At 38.3% G+C, this 17972-nt stretch overlaps 1 protein-coding gene across 11 annotated transcripts in view; it reads left to right on the top strand.

Annotated features, from left to right (window-relative positions):
* Positions 1-17972, top strand: part of ZMYND8 (zinc finger MYND-type containing 8) — a 62094-nt gene that overhangs the window by 16552 nt on the left and 27570 nt on the right. For 10 of the 11 annotated variants that reach the window (XR_014229652.1, XM_082325862.1, XM_082325861.1 and 7 more), the window contains 4 exons: positions 9290-9438; positions 13974-14192; positions 15089-15202; positions 16962-17054. Coding sequence is in view for 10 of the 11 variants with exons in the window: in XM_082325862.1 (XP_082181988.1) it covers positions 9290-9438; positions 13974-14192; positions 15089-15202; positions 16962-17054 (575 nt within the window). In the remaining variant the exon portion in view is untranslated. The remainder of the gene's footprint in view (positions 1-9289; positions 9439-13973; positions 14193-15088; positions 15203-16961; positions 17055-17972) is intronic. The other variant, XM_082325867.1, reaches the window with a different exon arrangement.

Below are 17972 nucleotides of genomic sequence, written 5' to 3'. Positions count from 1 at the left end.
GGAGACAGTCTAGGTGGAAGTCAGTTTTCTGGTTTTGGTCTTGTTCCTTCCAAAGGCATAGTTACACATTTCTGTGGGGTAATGGCAGCTGAAGCAGTCTTCAGTCGCCTTTGTATCCTTGTACCTTCTCTCTTTGCCTTCTTTTTTAAGCAAGCCCATCTGTTTCTTACAGCCATCAAATGAATTCTTCATGAAACTGCTTTTGTGAAAGTTTTGTTCTTTTGGTCTGTTACATTTCATCTAATTTAATTCCTTGATCTGGTTCACCAAATGTTGGCAGAACTATTTGTGTCATAATCAAAAGGATAGCATGGGATTGGGAATTAATGTTAACAGAAGTAGCCTTGGGTTGGCTCTAAGTAACACTTCTGCCCAGTGTCTGACTTACATAGAACAACTGACTAGGCTTCGAATTGGAAACGTTATTCAGAATTTTGCATATTTGACCCACTTGCATTGAGATATCAAGAACATACTTGCATCGCAGAAAACTTTTATTGGTGTAACTAAGTCTCAGTTTACTGATATTTAATACTGTTCCTGGAAGACGGAAATAATGCTTTCACTGAAAAAGTACATTGCTGTTTCTGGCTCCTGGAAAACCAAAATGACTGCTGATTAAAAGCTTTTTTGATTTTTTTTTTTTTCACTGTTTAAACAAACGTGTTTGTGTTTCCCTCTTCTCACTTTCTGAAAATTTCCAGAACAGAAAAGTTTTGCGCTACAAGCAGTAGCTATTACCACTGTGTAACAGCTCATTTTTCATAGAACATGTATTTAAAATATAAGAAAATTAGCTACAGAATTTGAATAACTAATACGCTTCATGAAAGTTCAGTAAACTTGATGTGGTTAAGATAAAGATGAATTTTGTGATTGTCTGTGCTTTATTTTGAGATGTAAAACTTTTCTTCCCTCCCACACCAGCTCAAGAAAAGGGTAATTCTTTGCTGACAGTAAAAAGCTTTTATCCTGCAATTTCCACACTTTTTGGGAAGGCTTTTGTTTTGTTTGCCTAACCTTTTTGTGAGGTTGAATTTGAAAATCATGACATACAGTAAGACCAATTTGCTCAGTCTTTTCTTAATTGGCTGGCTATCCGTTGCACTGAGGACGTGACAGTCAGGCACTATGTGCCGCTCTGAGTCAGACCTGCCATGCTCGCGTGCGCCTTCGCGTCAGCCACGTTTCCAGCCTTTTCCTTTGTACTGGCACTGGCGACTTTGGGACTTGTTGGTATGCCGATTCAGCTGAAATTAAATTTGAACGACATGAAATGTTGAGGTTTTTGTTGGTTTTGGCCATATCAGTTATCTAAACCATCTTGCTTCCTGGGTGAACAAATAACAGCGCTAGAGAAAGGAAAGGGGAAGAAAGTGTATCTGTGGAAGGGTGCTGTGAAGCCTTAACTTAGATCCGTGTAACTTGCTGTGGACTTCAGCTCTCATTAAGGCCTTATTGGTAGAGAAACTAATGCAAGTGTAATAGATACTTAGAAATACATCTGTAGATGCCATTTTGTTTTGGTTTTAGTCTGGAATTACTTTGATGGCATTTAGCTCAAGCAAGTTTTTAAATTAAAACAAAAAAGGCATATGGAAAGGAGGGCATAAGGAGATGTAAGATGTCGCTGTCAAGAAGTCTTTGATACTGAGCAGTTTATGCTGTGTTCTTACAGTAAGGCATGTTGATGTTACTTGTTTTCAGGAAGAATTACATTTGGGTATCATGGGAAAAGCAAGGAAAACAATATTTTACTTTTACACATTTTCTGAGTTGGCACCTGCTTCCATTGCCATTTCCATTGAAAAATGAGTCTTCCCAGTTAGTTGTCAGGGATCGTTGCTATTGAATGCTTACAGTACAGCGTTTGGCAATGTATAGAACATAGAAAATATGGTTGTGGTCTATGCTCCATATGCTGCAGCAAGATAAGATCCCTGATGTACAATAATAACATACTTTTCTTCGTTTTTATAGTTTTTTCTAAGCTAAGTTGTATTGTCACTATCATAGTTTATCTGCTTAGAAACTGCATCACCATCACATAAAATTGGACTTCTAAAGTAGTCATAAAGCGTGAAATTAAGTTGCTTTAGGGTTTAAGTATGCTTCAGTCTGTCTCCTGGGAGCAGTAGTTACTAATCCTTTAGTCACATGATGGCATACCAAAACAAAGATTGTAAACTTTAGGTGAAGTTCAAATTAGCTTGTTGTTCCCCAAATGGATGGTTTGCAAGAGCGCTCATAGGTGCTTATGTCAACCTTGGCAACGTTACAGAGCAATTAATAATAACCTAGTGATGTAAAACCAGGTAGCTTTTAATGAGAATTTTAAACGTTATTTCAGGTGTCTGTTTTTTCACTTGCGCTGGATATACGATTTTGAAATAACACTAAGAAAGCAAAATCACACGCTCAAAAATCACGAAATAAGTGGAGTAACGTTGCTTGGCAAATTAATTTGTTATTACAATTGGTTTATCAATGAAACGTCCATTTATTATTTTACTGTAATGCCCTTCACTTAGTACACAGAACATTTCAATTTTTATTAGCCTTCTGAGTAACTGCAAGTGATCTCACCCTTTTCAGTTAGAAAAGGTGGGTGCCCAACTTGATGCATATCTGAAAAGTTTGGTTCAGGTCGACTTACTCAGTGTGCGATAGGAGTTTTGTAGGAGAAGCAGGGAGATTGCAGAGGTATGTGCTAACTGGTGACGAACTGGCACGGTGAGATACTCTCCAAAGCGAGAACATTCTTGCTCATTAAACACCTTTTTAAAAATATTTGACATAGAAGAGATCACACAGATTCTCGCTGTTCCTTTTTGGAACAGAAACTTGAATCTACCTCCTAAGTAACTGTCCTAGTCACCAGGTTATTGCATAGTTTAAATTTGGCCTTTTTTGTTCTTTCCTCTTGGATTTGTTTCACTTCGTTCAAGTAATAAATATTAAGTTAAACTACACTGGGGAAGTGATCCAGGTTAAAAATTAACTTTCCTCCTGACAGGTTATTTTAACAGGGATAAATTTCTTGATCTGGTTCACAGCACAGCTACACGAACTCTGCTAACACAGCTGGAAGAGCCAAGGAGGAGGAAGAGGCAGCGCGTGCTAAACAGGGCACTGCTGTTGAAAGAAATTCACACAAAATGCAACTTGAGTATTTTTTAATCTTAATTTTTTAATCTATAGAACTGAAAACTATAACTCAAACAATTTAAGTAAGTGCTGCTATTCTTATTTTACTTGAACTGAATTAAAAGATTGTTCATATTATTAGGTCCCTCACAGATTGGTAAATTGGCAAGATATAGTGTGTTGTGGTTTAATCCCAGCCGGCAGCTAAGTACCACACAGCCACTTGCTCACTCTCCCCATCCTGGTGGGATGGGGGAGAGAATCGGAAGGGTAAAAGTAGGAAAACTCGTGGGTTGAGATAAGAGCAGTTTAATAATTTAAATAAAATAAAATAACAATAATAATAGTGAAAAGGAAGACAAGACAAAAAAAGAACGAAACCTGGGAAAAACAAGTGATGGAACCGCTCACCACCCGCCGACTGATGCCCAGCCCCTCCCTGAGCAGCGATTGCTGCCCCCCGGCCAACTCGCCCCAGTTTCTATACTGGGAATGGTGTCATATGGTATGGAATAGCCCTTGGGCCAGTCTGGGTATGGTATGGAATAGCCCTGGGGCCAGGCTGGGCCAGCTGTCCTGGCTGTGCCCCCTCCCAGCTTCCTGTGCACCGGGCAGAGCAGGGGAAGCTGAAAAGTCCTTGACTGGTGTGAGCACAACTTAGCAACAACTAAAACATCAGTGTGTTATCAACATTATTCTCATCCTAAATCCAAAGCACAGCACTATACCAGCCACTAGGAGGAAAATTAACTCTATCTCAGCCAAAACCAGGACATAGTGATAGTTAAAAACATTAGCCTATTCCACTAGCACAAGTAAATCTGAAATAAAATGCCTGTGCATTGCTGTTTTCCTGCCTAGTCCTTAATTTAATTCAACGGTTGGACTTGATGATCTTAAAGGTCTTTTCCAACCTAAACAATTCTATGATTCTTTGATTTTTCCAGTTACATCTTACATTGCCTCAAGAAAATCTCTGTGCATTTCAATAACTTGCCAGCTGAAAAGAAAAGTGTATTTCAGGTTAGTTTTTGTATGTTGTCTATGAGTCACCACTAGTTTATTTGAAGATCCCTAGTATGCTCAGGCTTGAACCACAGAAGAAAATTACACTAGTTTAAGTAGGTTTTGAAATCACTTAACCAAACATATATGTCTGTGTGATCATTTTGTTTCATTGGTATTGAATCTGTATGTTTTCTGTTGAAGTGTAGTTTGGATTTGGCTGTGTCTGAATTGTAATTCAGTTATGGTGTAGCTAATCACAGTTTAACCCTTTTCCTGACCCTGAATCAGTTTAGGAAAAAACAGCATTTAAAAGTAAGAAGCATCACATTATGGGGGCAGGCCAATGAAGAGGAACTTTACACCTGATCTTTTTTCATACTTAGAGCCGAGGCGCAACGTCCAGCATCACAGGCAGCTTCTTTGTAATCCCTGCAGTCTGAGGCTGAGGAGCTGAAAGGAGACTGGTGGGCTCCACTGGTGGCAGCTTTGTGCCTGGGAGTAAGAAATGGAAGCCAAAGGGCAGAAAACTGTCCTCTCCTGTTAGCCTCCTGGCTTGAGCTGTGCCTGCATATCTACAGTCTGGAAATGAAAGCCTAAGGCTCTTCAGAGAGTTACGGTGAGGGCTTTATTTGCTGGAGAGACACTGGGGCTCAGAGATTCTTGCAAGTACTTTCAGGATGTTGTTTGCTGTAGAGAGCGACAATTCTGCAGATCTCCCTGCATTGGGAAAACAAGGATTAAGGCATGGTCAGCACTTCACAGTGAGTTTACTTATGGCTGCCTTTAGGAATGTATGGAAAGTCTCTGTTGAGAACTGCAAATTATAATAAAGAAGCAAAGACTGATATTGTACATGCTGTTCTGAGCCATGTGGTGATGGAAAGATGAGAAAAGATCTGGTATGATGCTGGTTTTGCTGATCACTCTGAATGCAAACAGTTCCCATGCTGAAAAAGCTCCATTCTACTTTAATGAAAAAAATAGAATTCAGAGCTTGTTTTGGTTTTAGGTTTGATCACTTTGGTTAAGTTGTGGGTTTTGGTTTAGCTGACACTGATGCTGCAGTGTTTCTTCCAGGACAGCTGTATTGGCTCAGCTCTCTTGGGATACATGAAGCGTACGCCAGCCAAAGGAGTTCTTCTGCCACCTTCTGTGCATAATTAGCTAAACTGAAAAGGCTGCCTAGTCTTCTGTCAACATAGTTGTACCTGGATTAGGATTTTTATTGTCATAATTGTTTAAGGAGGAGAGGAGGCAGACGTTATATTTGTCACATGTTTAGGTGGCATACCTTACCTGGCAATTCTTTGTGCTGTCAAATCAATCTAAATTTTGGCCTAAACGGAGTGGGAGGCAGATCCGCTTGAATTGAAACAAGTAAAGTAACAATAATGGTCTCGGACACGTTGTATTGTTTTAATTCAGCCTAGGCATGTCAGACGATAACGGGTCCTAAATGCTGCCTACATGTGTAAAAGGGGAGGTGTGGAAAGGAAAAAAAATCCCATTTCTCAGTGTCAAAGAAAATTCAAAACGCAAAAGGGCTTTGTTTATTTGTTTGAACCAGCTTAACTACATTTTGCCAGAATTCTGTAACTTATGTCAACAGAAAAATTTCTCTGAGAGCCAACACTACATTTCTGCTAGGCAGCACTGCTGAAGGAGCTGTGCCTGCATAACTCCAGTGGCAGACGCTTTTCCTAGGACTGTTGAAATTACGTGTGTTGTTAGCCTGGTGCAGCTATTCTAGATGAATAAAACTCAGGAGGGCAAATGCTCCTACACTTCTCTTCCCTCCCTCGGTTATATCTTCTTCCATCTATCTTTTCAGATATGTTTTGCATTTATTTATAGTTTTCTTGATTCTTAATCATTATCTTGACACGTTACCAAGCTTTTAGTCAATCAGAAGTCAGCGTATAGCACCATGTTTTCCATAGAATTGGGTAGAAAGAAGTTAAAACCACTGCTTTTTTCTGTGCAGTTATGTATCTGGGGAAAAAAAATGTAAAAGCTTCAGGAACTGAAAAAAATGGTAATATTCACAAGTGGTTAGGTACCAATTACGTCTTTCATGTGTCTAGACCCATCTGAAAAAAGTGTGATGCTAATTATAGCAGGTAAGGTTGGTATTTTCACAAATTAATGTAGACCAGTACAACTTTTCTTGCACAGGAGAAGTTCCTTCACTACACCTTTTCCATCTTTCTCTGTATTTTCTTCCATACATGTAAATAGCATCTCTTCTTGAAATGCAATTTAGTCTAAAAATATCTTTTCAGATCACTTCTTGAGCTTGCATCATGAGTAAGTTTTAGTGGCATCATGGGGTTTTTGAGCATATTTTTTCAAAATGTTTTGCTATGTTAATAGTTGTGTGGCTTCTTGACATCATTTCTCTCTTTCCACTAAATATGTTATTTTCAATAAACTTAAGTGTATATGCAAGCATTCCAAGGTTAACATCAAGATTACATCGTATTTGTCACTCCTATTTTTACACCAGTATCATTTGCCCCTTTTCACAACAGAAGAAAGTCCTTTGCTCATAGTCAGTTCATGCCCAGCTATTGTTCCAAATACTTTTTTTCTGTTTAGAGAGAAGTGTGTAGGTTGTTAATCCTATCTCCATTTATGCAAATCATTATTGCAGCCAATTTTTATTTCTCCTTATTGACTCTTTCCCCTCCACATTTGCACAAAGTGCAGAAGTCATGTAGAAATCTAATCCAGTTCTTTATTGTGCCACAGACCCTCTAAGATTTGTGCCAAATGACAAATTACCTTACTTTTGAATGCGATTCAGTGTAACTTTTCCATTTGACAGGGCATTATTCCGAATACAGTTTTAAGCTAAACTGTGTTTTACTAGCTCACTTGTATTACGACTGTCTAATGAGAAAGCGTCAGTGGCCATATGGTGTGCAAGACTCCTTAAATGTGTTAAAACCATTCCCTAAGAGGAATGTTGTAGCTCAACAAATTTGTCTCATTCAATAAATAGTTAAAAAGTCTTTATGCATCGGGAGGCATTTGGGGGAGAAAGGTGTTTGTCCACTGCCTATGTGAAGTGGTCTAGTGCGGCTGTTTTCAGTGCTTTATTCTATTTAGAGAACTTTCAGTATTTTTTGGTGGACCTTTTTATAGTTAATTTAAATACGTTGACAATAGACGTGCTCTGATAAGTTGATCCAGTTACTGGTGGTGGTTCTGGTAGCTCTGGTGCTCACTGGAGACTTCAGGTGAGGTGTTTCCATGAGGTTTTGGTGACTTGGCAACCTGAGGCAGCTCAGCCCATCACCCAGTGAGGCCTGGAAGGCACGACTACAGATCCAGGAGGGAAGGGATCTAGGATCATGGCAACCAGCAGCTCGAGTGCCTCTGGCTTCTGTCAAACAGCTGCCAAAAACTGTTGTTTGAAAAAAAACAACTTCAAGGTGGCATTAATACCAAACGCAGCATTTCTCCTTCTTGCTACATGTTCCCATCCGGTGTAACTGCTTCGCTGAATGCATTACAAGCATTTGCGTGGCTGTGCAGCGCGTGGGGTCATAGAAAAAAATTGCTCAGGAAAAAAGTTATTTTTTAGACAGGTTTTATTCCTCAATTGTTTAGTGTGCAGCCACAAAACATTTGCACTAGCACATGCGAGTAGGGGATTGAAAATATGGGAATGACTTTGGGGAGGCTTCAGTTGTTTCTCTATGATATTGATGACTTCTGATCCCTGTGGTTTTATCTATCATTTTGTTGCATGCATTAAAAGCTTAAGGAAAAATTAAACATGTTAAACCAACTCTGTTGAACTTTCACTTGTGTTTTGTCAAGATCGTTTCGCTGTTCTATGATTGTCTGTTACAGCTGATTGCATAATTATTTCTTTTGAAAAATGTCAATAAGTTCTTTGTAATTGAGCTGAGCATTCCATATTCATTAGGAATCATTTAATTTTGTTCTGAGAAAATGAAGTTGCAAATGCTCTTATTTTTACCTAGGATAGTTCTGATGAGCTCGTCAGTGATTTTTTTTTTTTAAGTGTATTAACTCTTTTAAGGCTGTAAATAATTCTTTCTGAATATTCTAATGAATATTCACACAAAACAGTGGCCAAGTAAAAAAAAAGGTGAATTAAAAATCTTTGAAGAATTCAAATAATTTAGCATAATTGGAGGAGTGAAGCAGACATGAAGATCATCGTAATAGATATTCATTTGATAGAGCTGTGTCTCAACTTCCTTCTAATTTTTTAATGAACTTTGTGCATGTTTCATAAAATGCAGTTCAGAGCCACCAGGGCTACTTAAGTTGCTGGCGTGCTGAGTTGACACCCAGATGACAATCCACGAAGCAACTGAGGCACGGGCAGATGCTCCCTTCTGCCGCCTTTGTTGCTTGGGATAGATGGAGGCTGTGACTTACTGAACTGCTCTTGTAATTTGCTTGGTTGAATGTGGGAGCTCTGACTGCCAGAGGCACTGCAAACTTTCTGTTTGTTGCTCTCTCTTGCTGTCAAAAGTTACTGCTTGACTGGGGGTCTTGTCTTAATTTTATCTTTTTATAATCCAATTTAGCAGGTAACTACAAATGACTAAGTATTTGAGGTAACGTATTTATTTTCAGACTATAGGCCAATTTCATTTTTTCTGTTGGCGTACTGCAATAAGTTTATTTAAATATGAGAAATAAATGATGAGGACTGACTTTCCTCTTACTGTGTTTTAACTTCTGTTGCTTATGTTCCTAAATTACATGAGCAAAGCTGTCAGGAACTGTTAAAGTTGTTTCTCTGCTTTTAAAGTGTATGACATAACTTAGCATAGCACTTTGCTAAACTACAGAAATAATTGTTGTTATATTTTAAAAGATACTAAAATTTCAGATGAGATGAATGGCCAGAATGCTCTGGGAAAAGAAAAAAATATTTAATGTTAATCTAAATTACTATATTGAGAATTCACTTAACGGTGGCATTGCCTAGCAAGTCTGTGCTTCCAGTTTTGTCAGTGACTGGGTGAAAGACAATTGAGAATTTTTATTCTGCTCAGGGAAGGAGTGTGAATGACAAACCGTACCCTTGTTTGAATGTTTTTCATCGAGATGCACTCTTCGACCATATTGTTTGTGTCTGTTATAGATCCTGGCTCTGCCGAACGCACAGCACAAAAAAGGAAGTTTCCCAGCCCTCCACATTCCTCTAATGGCCACTCACCACAAGACGCATCAACAAGTCCTATAAAAAAGAAAAAGAAACCTGGTCTATTGAACAGTAATAATAAAGAGCAGGTAAGAGAAGTCATGGTCTTGTTATGCTAGAATATGAAACAATGAAGGATGTAGAGACAGCTGATGGGGAGCTCTTGCCTCTTTAGGAAGCTCCCTTTTTGTACTCTAAGAAGCGGATACTCATTTTTGAATGCAGTGGGTGTAGGAGTTGGCATTATAAATTGGATTTGGGTGTTCTTTTGTTTTTGTTTTACATCTGTATGGGAAACACCACCTGCGTCCTGGTTTTTGATTTCACAAAGCTAATAAGATGTATAACCAATAAATGCAATTTTGAACAAAAGGATTAGGAAGGAATATAATAACAATAGCAACAACAACAACAATAATAGCTGTTATCAATTAAAACCATTAAAAGGAAATGTTCAGGGGCATGATATCCTAGATTAAGAAAGATCTCATAATGTCAGTGGAAGTCTCTCACCTGCTTTCAGCCCTACTGCCAATTATGAACAAAAGTCCAGCTCCTTCCTCAGTACTCTGCAGATTCCCTCCCCTGCCTTTAAATTGCTGGGCACTGTGCACTCCTACCAAACTAGTTAAATCAAAGGGTCACGCTGACATTACTTTTCAGTCTTCACGCTTGAAACCTTATTTCCAGTGTCTTCTGAATACTGAATTTATAGCATTTGTTGTAGTTCTTAGAAGAACTTGACCCCAGAAGACTTTGATAATTTCTGATTCATTGTATGATGCAGGTGAATTATATGAAGTGTATTGAATAGCAAATGCTGCAAAGCCCCTGCATCATCTTGGAGATTACATGAAAGCAGTCTTTAGCCTCACTGAAATTATTTCTCATCTAATTTAAAAAGGACATGCCTGTGTATTTTTCAAAGTGCTTGTGTGTGTGTCAATGTATTTTGCCAGGATCATATAAACAGAGGATTAAGTTCTGAGTGTTTAAACACTTTTTCCTGGTATAACAGCATACACATTAAATATTATCCTGGTACAATTACACTGGTTAAGAAAGAAAATGAAATTCCTAATCACTGCAGTTGTCCTGGAACAAAGACTGTGGCTAAATCAGGCCTTGCTGGAGAACAGTCCTACAGTGTCAAGCACATTTTATTTAAGGATAATTGGGAGGTCTCGTAATAGCATGTGTAGTTACGTGTGGCCAGTTTGGCTTTTACTGAGCTTCACCGCAGGCTGTATAAATTCCTCTACATCCTGGACATTTACTGAGGAGATGTTGCCCCAGTGAAGTCTGAGCTTCTAACTGTGCAGCGTAGAGATAATTTTACGGACAGTGGAATTGAATCGTAGAGTATTAATTTCCACTTTTTATTGATGCATTTAAAAATATATGTGAAAACACAATTGCAGTTGTTGAACTTGATACATTCCCCTCGGTAAATCCTTTTCTGTTTTCCAGGTATCTCAGACCTGAAATATTACAGGATAGAATAAAGTTGTGTATCTAATGAAGAAAAGCAATCAGACTTGCTTATTGTGCTGTATTTGTGACAAGTTAGCAAGAAAATATCATCTGTTTAGTTTTGTTTAGCTTTTACAAGTTGTTTTTAATTGAATATTGTCTTGCTTGTCAAATTTGAAATGGGCATGCCTGAAGATGATTGTTTCTAAAGTAGGTGCAAAACTCTGCTCTGTATGGTAGCAGGAGTTGATAAAGATTCTTTTACTGCTGAACAGATGTGAGCTAAGGATACAGTCACTTGTTTTGCTCTCAGGTTAAGTTTAAAGTAGAACGTAGCTGATAGCTGTGGTTCTGATTGGCTGATAAATCCATTTTGAGGTATGACATCATCACTGGAAACCTCCAACTTAATATTCTACATTACGAAGTGTTTTGTAATATTTGAGTATTTCAAGATACCGTTACTAAAGTTATAGTTGCACGAAGCTGCGTATTACAAGTTGTGGATGCAGTAACAGATCTTCACAATGGTGCCAACAGGTATTTGAAGTGTTGAAATACAAGCAAAGAATTATGGAATTGTAGACTGCAGCTAAGAGGTTAAAAATCAGGAACTTCTGACGCTTAATTGTCAGTTATAATGTAATTGAAGTTGTCAGCTTGTTTTACTACTGGCTTCAATATTAATTTAAACTGAATATAAATAGTGATCTTTTTCCTCCCCAAAACAGCACTAAAATACTGTTGTTTTTTCTTCAGTTTTGTACGTCATTCTACAGGTCTTAATAACTTTAATAAAGACGTTAAAACAAGCTACCACCTATTTGAGCTTAAATTGGCTACTTGAGAAAACAAAGCTTTTTTTTCATAACTGTTGAAATTTAAACTCTTAAAACATTTTACTCTGATTAGAACAAGTGAAAAGGTCCTTTAATGCAGCTGAATCGTTCATTTTCAGTCCTTTAGTTTTCTTGTTTGGGTCTTTTTTGAGTCTCGGAACCTTTTTTTTTTTTTTTCTTTTTCTTAAACTTGGCTTAGACAAAATAAAGTGATAGATGTCTAAAAGATAAAAGCATCCTTGAACAGAAGATTAATTTCCCTCATGCTCTAGCAAAAATGGACTTCTGTTCCGTTTGGATGCTATGAGCTGATTTCTGTGGAATAGTTGCGCAGGGTTTATATTTGTCTGAAAGCAGTATCTTTGGTTCTTAGGAAGTTAGTGTGGATATACTGCTTATACCCACTTCAAAGTCAGGATATTTATTACATTCTTCTGGTAATTTCCTCTATCTGCAGTTGAGGAAATGCCCCAGAGCTGCATCTCCACGTACACACCGCTGAGGTTTTGGTCTCCCAGCTGTGGTGCATATAGCTGCAAAGCATGTTCCTGCGCTGTAAACTGCGACTTTCCCTTCTTCACGCTGGGTTTGGATGGTGGTAGTAGTAATACATTTGACATATAGTTAAAGCCTTATACTGGCCCTCTTATTCCACAGGATCTCATAGAACCTTCCTTCTGAAAGTCTTGTCACGTTATATGATTAAATATATGGAGAGAGAAAGTACAGAAAATAACACTTTGCCCATTTCTGTGGTGGGAACAAAGTATCTTTTTAGTAGCTGTATCATCTGTAGAATAGAAAATGAAAACCACCAAAACTGATAGACATTCGAGTGAAATTTTAGGTAGCAGAATGCTTTGGGAATGTTTGTGGGTCACATCCTTTCTTTGCCTAAAATATGATACAATATTAGATAATTGCAGATGATATCTCTTCTGGTGTATCTCTTGAGATAAACATCTTCCGCCGGGTTGTCACTTCTGCGTCGTCTCATTTGACCTTGAAGGTCCTCTATTCATGCAAATAATTAGACCTTGTCCTTTGTAACTTTAGAAATCTAGAACTATCACAGTCCACGCTGGCATGCCGGTGGTTTCTGGTGACATTAATTTATGCCCTGTGTGACTCAGTTTTGTACAGGACGCTGCAAAGGTACGGAACATGCATATGCTTGCACTGTTCTAGGGGTCACACGGGCATGCGACAGCTCATGGGTCTAAGAACCTGCAGGTGTGTAAATGGGGCAGGACCCATGCAAAATTACCTGGGAACCACACAAAATGGTTCTGCAAACTGCAAGCATTTGGATAGTTACACATAACGTCATGAGCAAATGGTTTTACATCAAACAAAAAAATCACAGTAAATAAACTGCCTGAAAGTCAAGATGGTTTCCCTCTACACCCTCCTCAGGAATCCGCCACTATAATTAATACCAAACAGAAAGTGCCCTTGTCGCTAATAAATAGAACGTAATTTTCCAATAAACGTTAGCAGATCTTCAAAGCTGATCTAACAAGCATTAGGTATCTGGGGACCCATTTTAGCCATCCCAGGCTCTTCACTTCTTGTGTTTTGGCATCAGCTGTGTCACTTTGAGCTGTCTGGGGCTCAAGGGGAAGACTACTTCATGCAGTTTACAAAGTTAACGCTGTTTTCTAGTGCAGGCAAACCAGTGGAGATTGTGAGTCTTAAATTCTGACGTGCATTTAAATGGTGGACCAGCGTTCCTGCTCCTGTAGCAGAGGTGGCTGTTCAGGATGTGAATTTGCTCCTTTGTCGTCCCATTCTACATTTTGCCTTGTTAATTAAAATCAGCACTGGTTTGCTTCATTGTACAAAGTTGTGACTGCTGCAACTTAGGACAGATTTGCATGGTGTTCAACTTCTTGTTTCAGGACTAACTTCTTCAGTTGTCCCAGGTTTAGCCACCACTAAATATCTCAGTATTTATCTTGCGCAGCCCCATGGAATTCCGAATTTAGAGGACCTCGTAGCTTCTGTAGCAATACTTCTTTCTTGAAGATAAAAGTATTTACTGACTTCTGTTGGATTGCATGTCTTGCACTCGATGCCCTCACTTGCCACAAAAATTTATTTTCAGTCTTGAGTGTAAACTGGCATTTGATGTCTGAATAAGAAGTAAACCTCTTTATGAAAGATTTTGTGCAATGAATAAGATACTGTGCTTGCATAAATGTTAACCAAACTCTGTAAACTGCTGTTTGCTTATATATTATGAATATTATTATTTGAAAAAATGCAAATTTGTTTTGAAACCAAACCTGTTTTTCTTGCCTACATTTCAGTCAGAACTAAGACATGGTCCGTTTTACTATATGAAGCAGCCACTCACCACAGACCCTGTTGATGTTGTACCACAGGATGGACGGAATGATTTCTATTGCTGGGTTTGTCATCGGGAAGGCCAAGTCCTCTGCTGTGAACTCTGTCCTCGGGTTTATCATGCTAAGTGTCTGAAACTGACAGCGGAACCAGAGGGGGATTGGTTTTGCCCAGAATGTGAGGTTAGTTTGATACAAGGAGTGGATTTCTTTCTTGTTTGTGCGATATAAGCAGCTTTTTTGCATTCTGAAATGTTTCTGGGCTATTCCGATATTGCCTCTTGGTAAAGGTGCCAGAAAAATTTATACAGAAGAGAAGGCATCCATTGCGGCTTCACCACTTTTTCTGTGGGTGTACCTGGATTGCGCTTGCCTTCTTACCACGAGTCTTCAACTTCCTTTGTGTTTCCGTCTCTAGAGAAGTGACCATTTCAGAGAATGATCTCTTCATCAGGCACCTCTAATTCTGAATACATTCTGCAGTTTTGACTGGCTTAACTTGGGCTTCTTCTAGCGGGCTGACCAGCTCTGCAGCCGTGCAGAAAAAAATTGCACTGTAGGGTCTACATAAACAAGTGGGTATTTTCTTACCATTTTTTTCTGCAGGGCTGACGAAGAATGTAATCATTCCTCTCCAGTGATTCCTGGGGAGAGAATACTTAGCATCAGTGTATCTTTAATGAAAGCAATTGGTTTATCGCATGTTTTTCTTTGATCACTTATTGTATTAGCGCCCAGGTGACCTTCTCACTCGTTCACATTACTGTGAACCTGCATCGTGTTTGGGAATTTCAAGTATTCACACATTCACTTTGCGTGATCTTGAAGATGATGGATAATTTTCTGGTCTTTTCCCTTTCTTTTTCTTTCTTGCTTTATTTTTTTTTTTTTTTATTAACATACCTGGAACAAAAACCAAGTAGAACAAGCATCTGAAATACTTATGCTGCATCATCAGAAATGTTTTGTTTCTTGTAAGATAGTTATTATCTTCCATTTGAATGCTAGAATGTTTCAGTAGAGAAGAATTTACGTAGAAACGTTTGCTGACAATATATTTTTTTAATCTTAACTTTTAGAAAATCACGGTCGCAGAATGCATAGAAACACAGAGTAAAGCTATGACAATGCTCACCATTGAACAGCTATCGTATTTACTGAAGTTTGCACTACAGAAAATGAAACAGCCAGGGGTAAGGAAGGTTTTGGGTTGGTTGTTCTTTTTTTAATGCTTGGATCATATGATTGTCATAATCCTGGGGTTTGCTTCCTTTTGTGGATTATGAACCTAGCTTATTTTATCAGATTGTATGTGACAGCTTCTGTGCTCTCTGCCACCTGTCTAGTGCAGACAGATTAGTTTAGGCTGTATATACTGTTTTGGAGTGCATTTAAAATGTAGTTTCTTGACGTAACTTCTGGACATAGTTTCAGTAGGTGTAGTGAAAATACAATGTGGCTTTCCTGTGGGACGTGGTGGTTTCTCACTCACCAAAAGCGGACAGTGCTGTCTGAGATACAAGGGGAATGAGGAAACGTGATCTCTTGCCCGTACAGTTATATGGGCAGGAACCTTAGGCACAGACACTGTTGTATTATTGATTATACATGTTGAAAACCTAGCTTCTGTCTGTTAGTAGAAATGGTTCTTACCACAAAAGTTAGTTGTATCATATACTTCTAAAACGCTGAAGAAATTTTCCTCAGTGTGGTGAAAACCTGTGCCATTAACTTTCATGCAATATGAGGCTGCTCTTCTATGAATTTTTATCATGGAGGTAAAATTGGTTTTCCTCCAACTTGTACCTATCTCCATGTGTCTGTCTTAGACTCACTTCTCAAAATCACCGTGCCTCAAAGTTTCAGCTACTCCAGTCACTCGTTCTTGCTTCTAAGTTTCAACAATTCTGGTCAGTTGTTCTTCACCATGCAAGCGTTGCCTGGTTTTCACATATGTGAAGAAAACTGTAAATCAGAATATGAATTACCAAAGGTTGTCTTAACTCCTGTTGCCTTCTTGTTCCTGTACGTAAGTTAGAGGAGCAGGGAGAGTGTCTCTGTGCCTGCCTTGTTATAGTAAAATATCTTGGGAAAACCAGACGTGCAGAATGATGGGCTCTCTGCAACTCTGATCTCTCTATGATAAGTATTTTAGCAGAACAATAGTGGCAATTTCTGGGAAGGTTACTCTAAGGTACTGACAGATTTTGGCTCTTGGAATCGTTTTACTCTGAAGTGGTAAATACTGTCCTATTAGATGGAGCCATTAGAAGATTTAAGTGCTGCTTTTCAGAAGCAAAATGTCAGTGTTTGTTTATACTGAATTCACAAAGTGTTTCCAAAATGTGGTTAGAAAGCTAATGTTTAATAAATGCTATTGAGATATTTTGCCCTTTAGGCATTTTACTAATAACCTGTTGTTTTGGTACCTGAGTACTTTAATTGGTTGTGTTTGAAGAATTGCAGTCCCTCCACGTTAGCAGATAAAAGGTAGAGTCCCACCGGTAAAAGTTTGAATGTATTTGCATTACTGAGCCACCATTATTGTGAAAGTTATGATTCTAATGAGAGTCTGAAAAAGAAGTATTTGTGAGTCTAGTGAGTTGGAAATTTAGTAAGTGTCTTTATTCTGCTAAAAACTATCTGTTGAGCCTCATCTGATACTCCTCACAAAAAAAACCCTACTGTAAATAATAACAGTACGTTTTACAAACCCCCTAACTTTTGCAATTCATTACTTGCAGCATATGAAAAATCAGTTAAATAGACCTTTTAGTTCCTCATGTTCTGCTGGTACTTTATTACTTCACAAAATTCTATAATTACCTTTAGAGAATTTTCTCTGACATCACAGTTGGAAGTAGTATTAGAAAAAGAATGAATATTGTGTCATTGTTGAAACTGTTCAGTATTAATAAGAAGTGTGATTTTTTTTTTTTCTTCTCCTAACAGACAGAGCCATTTCAAAAGCCAGTTTCACTGGATCAACACCCAGATTATGCAGAATATATCTTTCATCCAATGGACCTTTGTACATTAGAGAAGGTTTGTATGAAGCTAAGGGAGGAAGGTTCCTTGAGTTTGAGTGCTATCATTAAGATTTCTGGAGTGTTTGATGGGAGGGGGAGAGAGGTTGCTTGAAATTATTTTGATGCTTTTTTTTTTTGGTTATTATAAGTGCAAGTTCAATTACAGCTTAAAAACAATCATATGCCAACTGAACAAGTCCACTGTTTTGTCTGAACCACTAATAAATGCTCAGGAAAAACAGTATGAAAAAGACAGGCTTACACTGATGACTTCCTGCTGTATAAATTCATCTGATTCCAGGAATGATCCTGTGGGGGGACTTCATTAACCAGAGTTTGCATTTGATCATCATCTTTGTAAGCTATTAATGGATCACTGGCCCATTAGTTTGGGACCATTTGGGTGTATATCCAGGGGTCTTTCCAGACTCATTTTACTCATATTTACATTCAACAAATACTGTAATCTCCACTGCGTCTAAGGTGTGGAAGAAAAAAGGAAACAGTCAAGAGGTGGATAATGGGATTTTCATTCTCAGTTCAATAGTAGTTTAGAAGTTTCAAATCATGAAGAAGTTCTCCATTCTCCACTGCTAATGAAGAGTGAAGCATTGCAGAGTTTCGTTCTGCTAGGACCTGGTGAAGAGGCAGCAAGTTTTCATTCTCCATGTCCTTACAGTGGAGGTTGATGGTTTTATGGTATAAAGGTGTAACAAATCCATGTGACTGATTTTATCTAATTGAATTACTTTACCCGGTGGGTAGACTGAGATATCAAACATACTGTCTGATGTACAATGATCAATAATTTTTTCTGGGTCTTGTAAAAATTAAAAAATAAAAATGCTGTGGAGCGATAATACGTCAGTAGAAGAAATCAAGGACTTGTTTTTCTGATGAGACAACGAATGGAACACTGTTTGAGGAAATGAAT

The sequence above is a fragment of the Platalea leucorodia genome, assembly GCF_965183815.1.
Source record: "Platalea leucorodia genome assembly, chromosome: 13".
Lineage (NCBI taxonomy): Eukaryota > Metazoa > Chordata > Aves > Pelecaniformes > Threskiornithidae > Platalea > Platalea leucorodia.
This window is presented reverse-complemented; position numbering and strand designations above follow the sequence as displayed.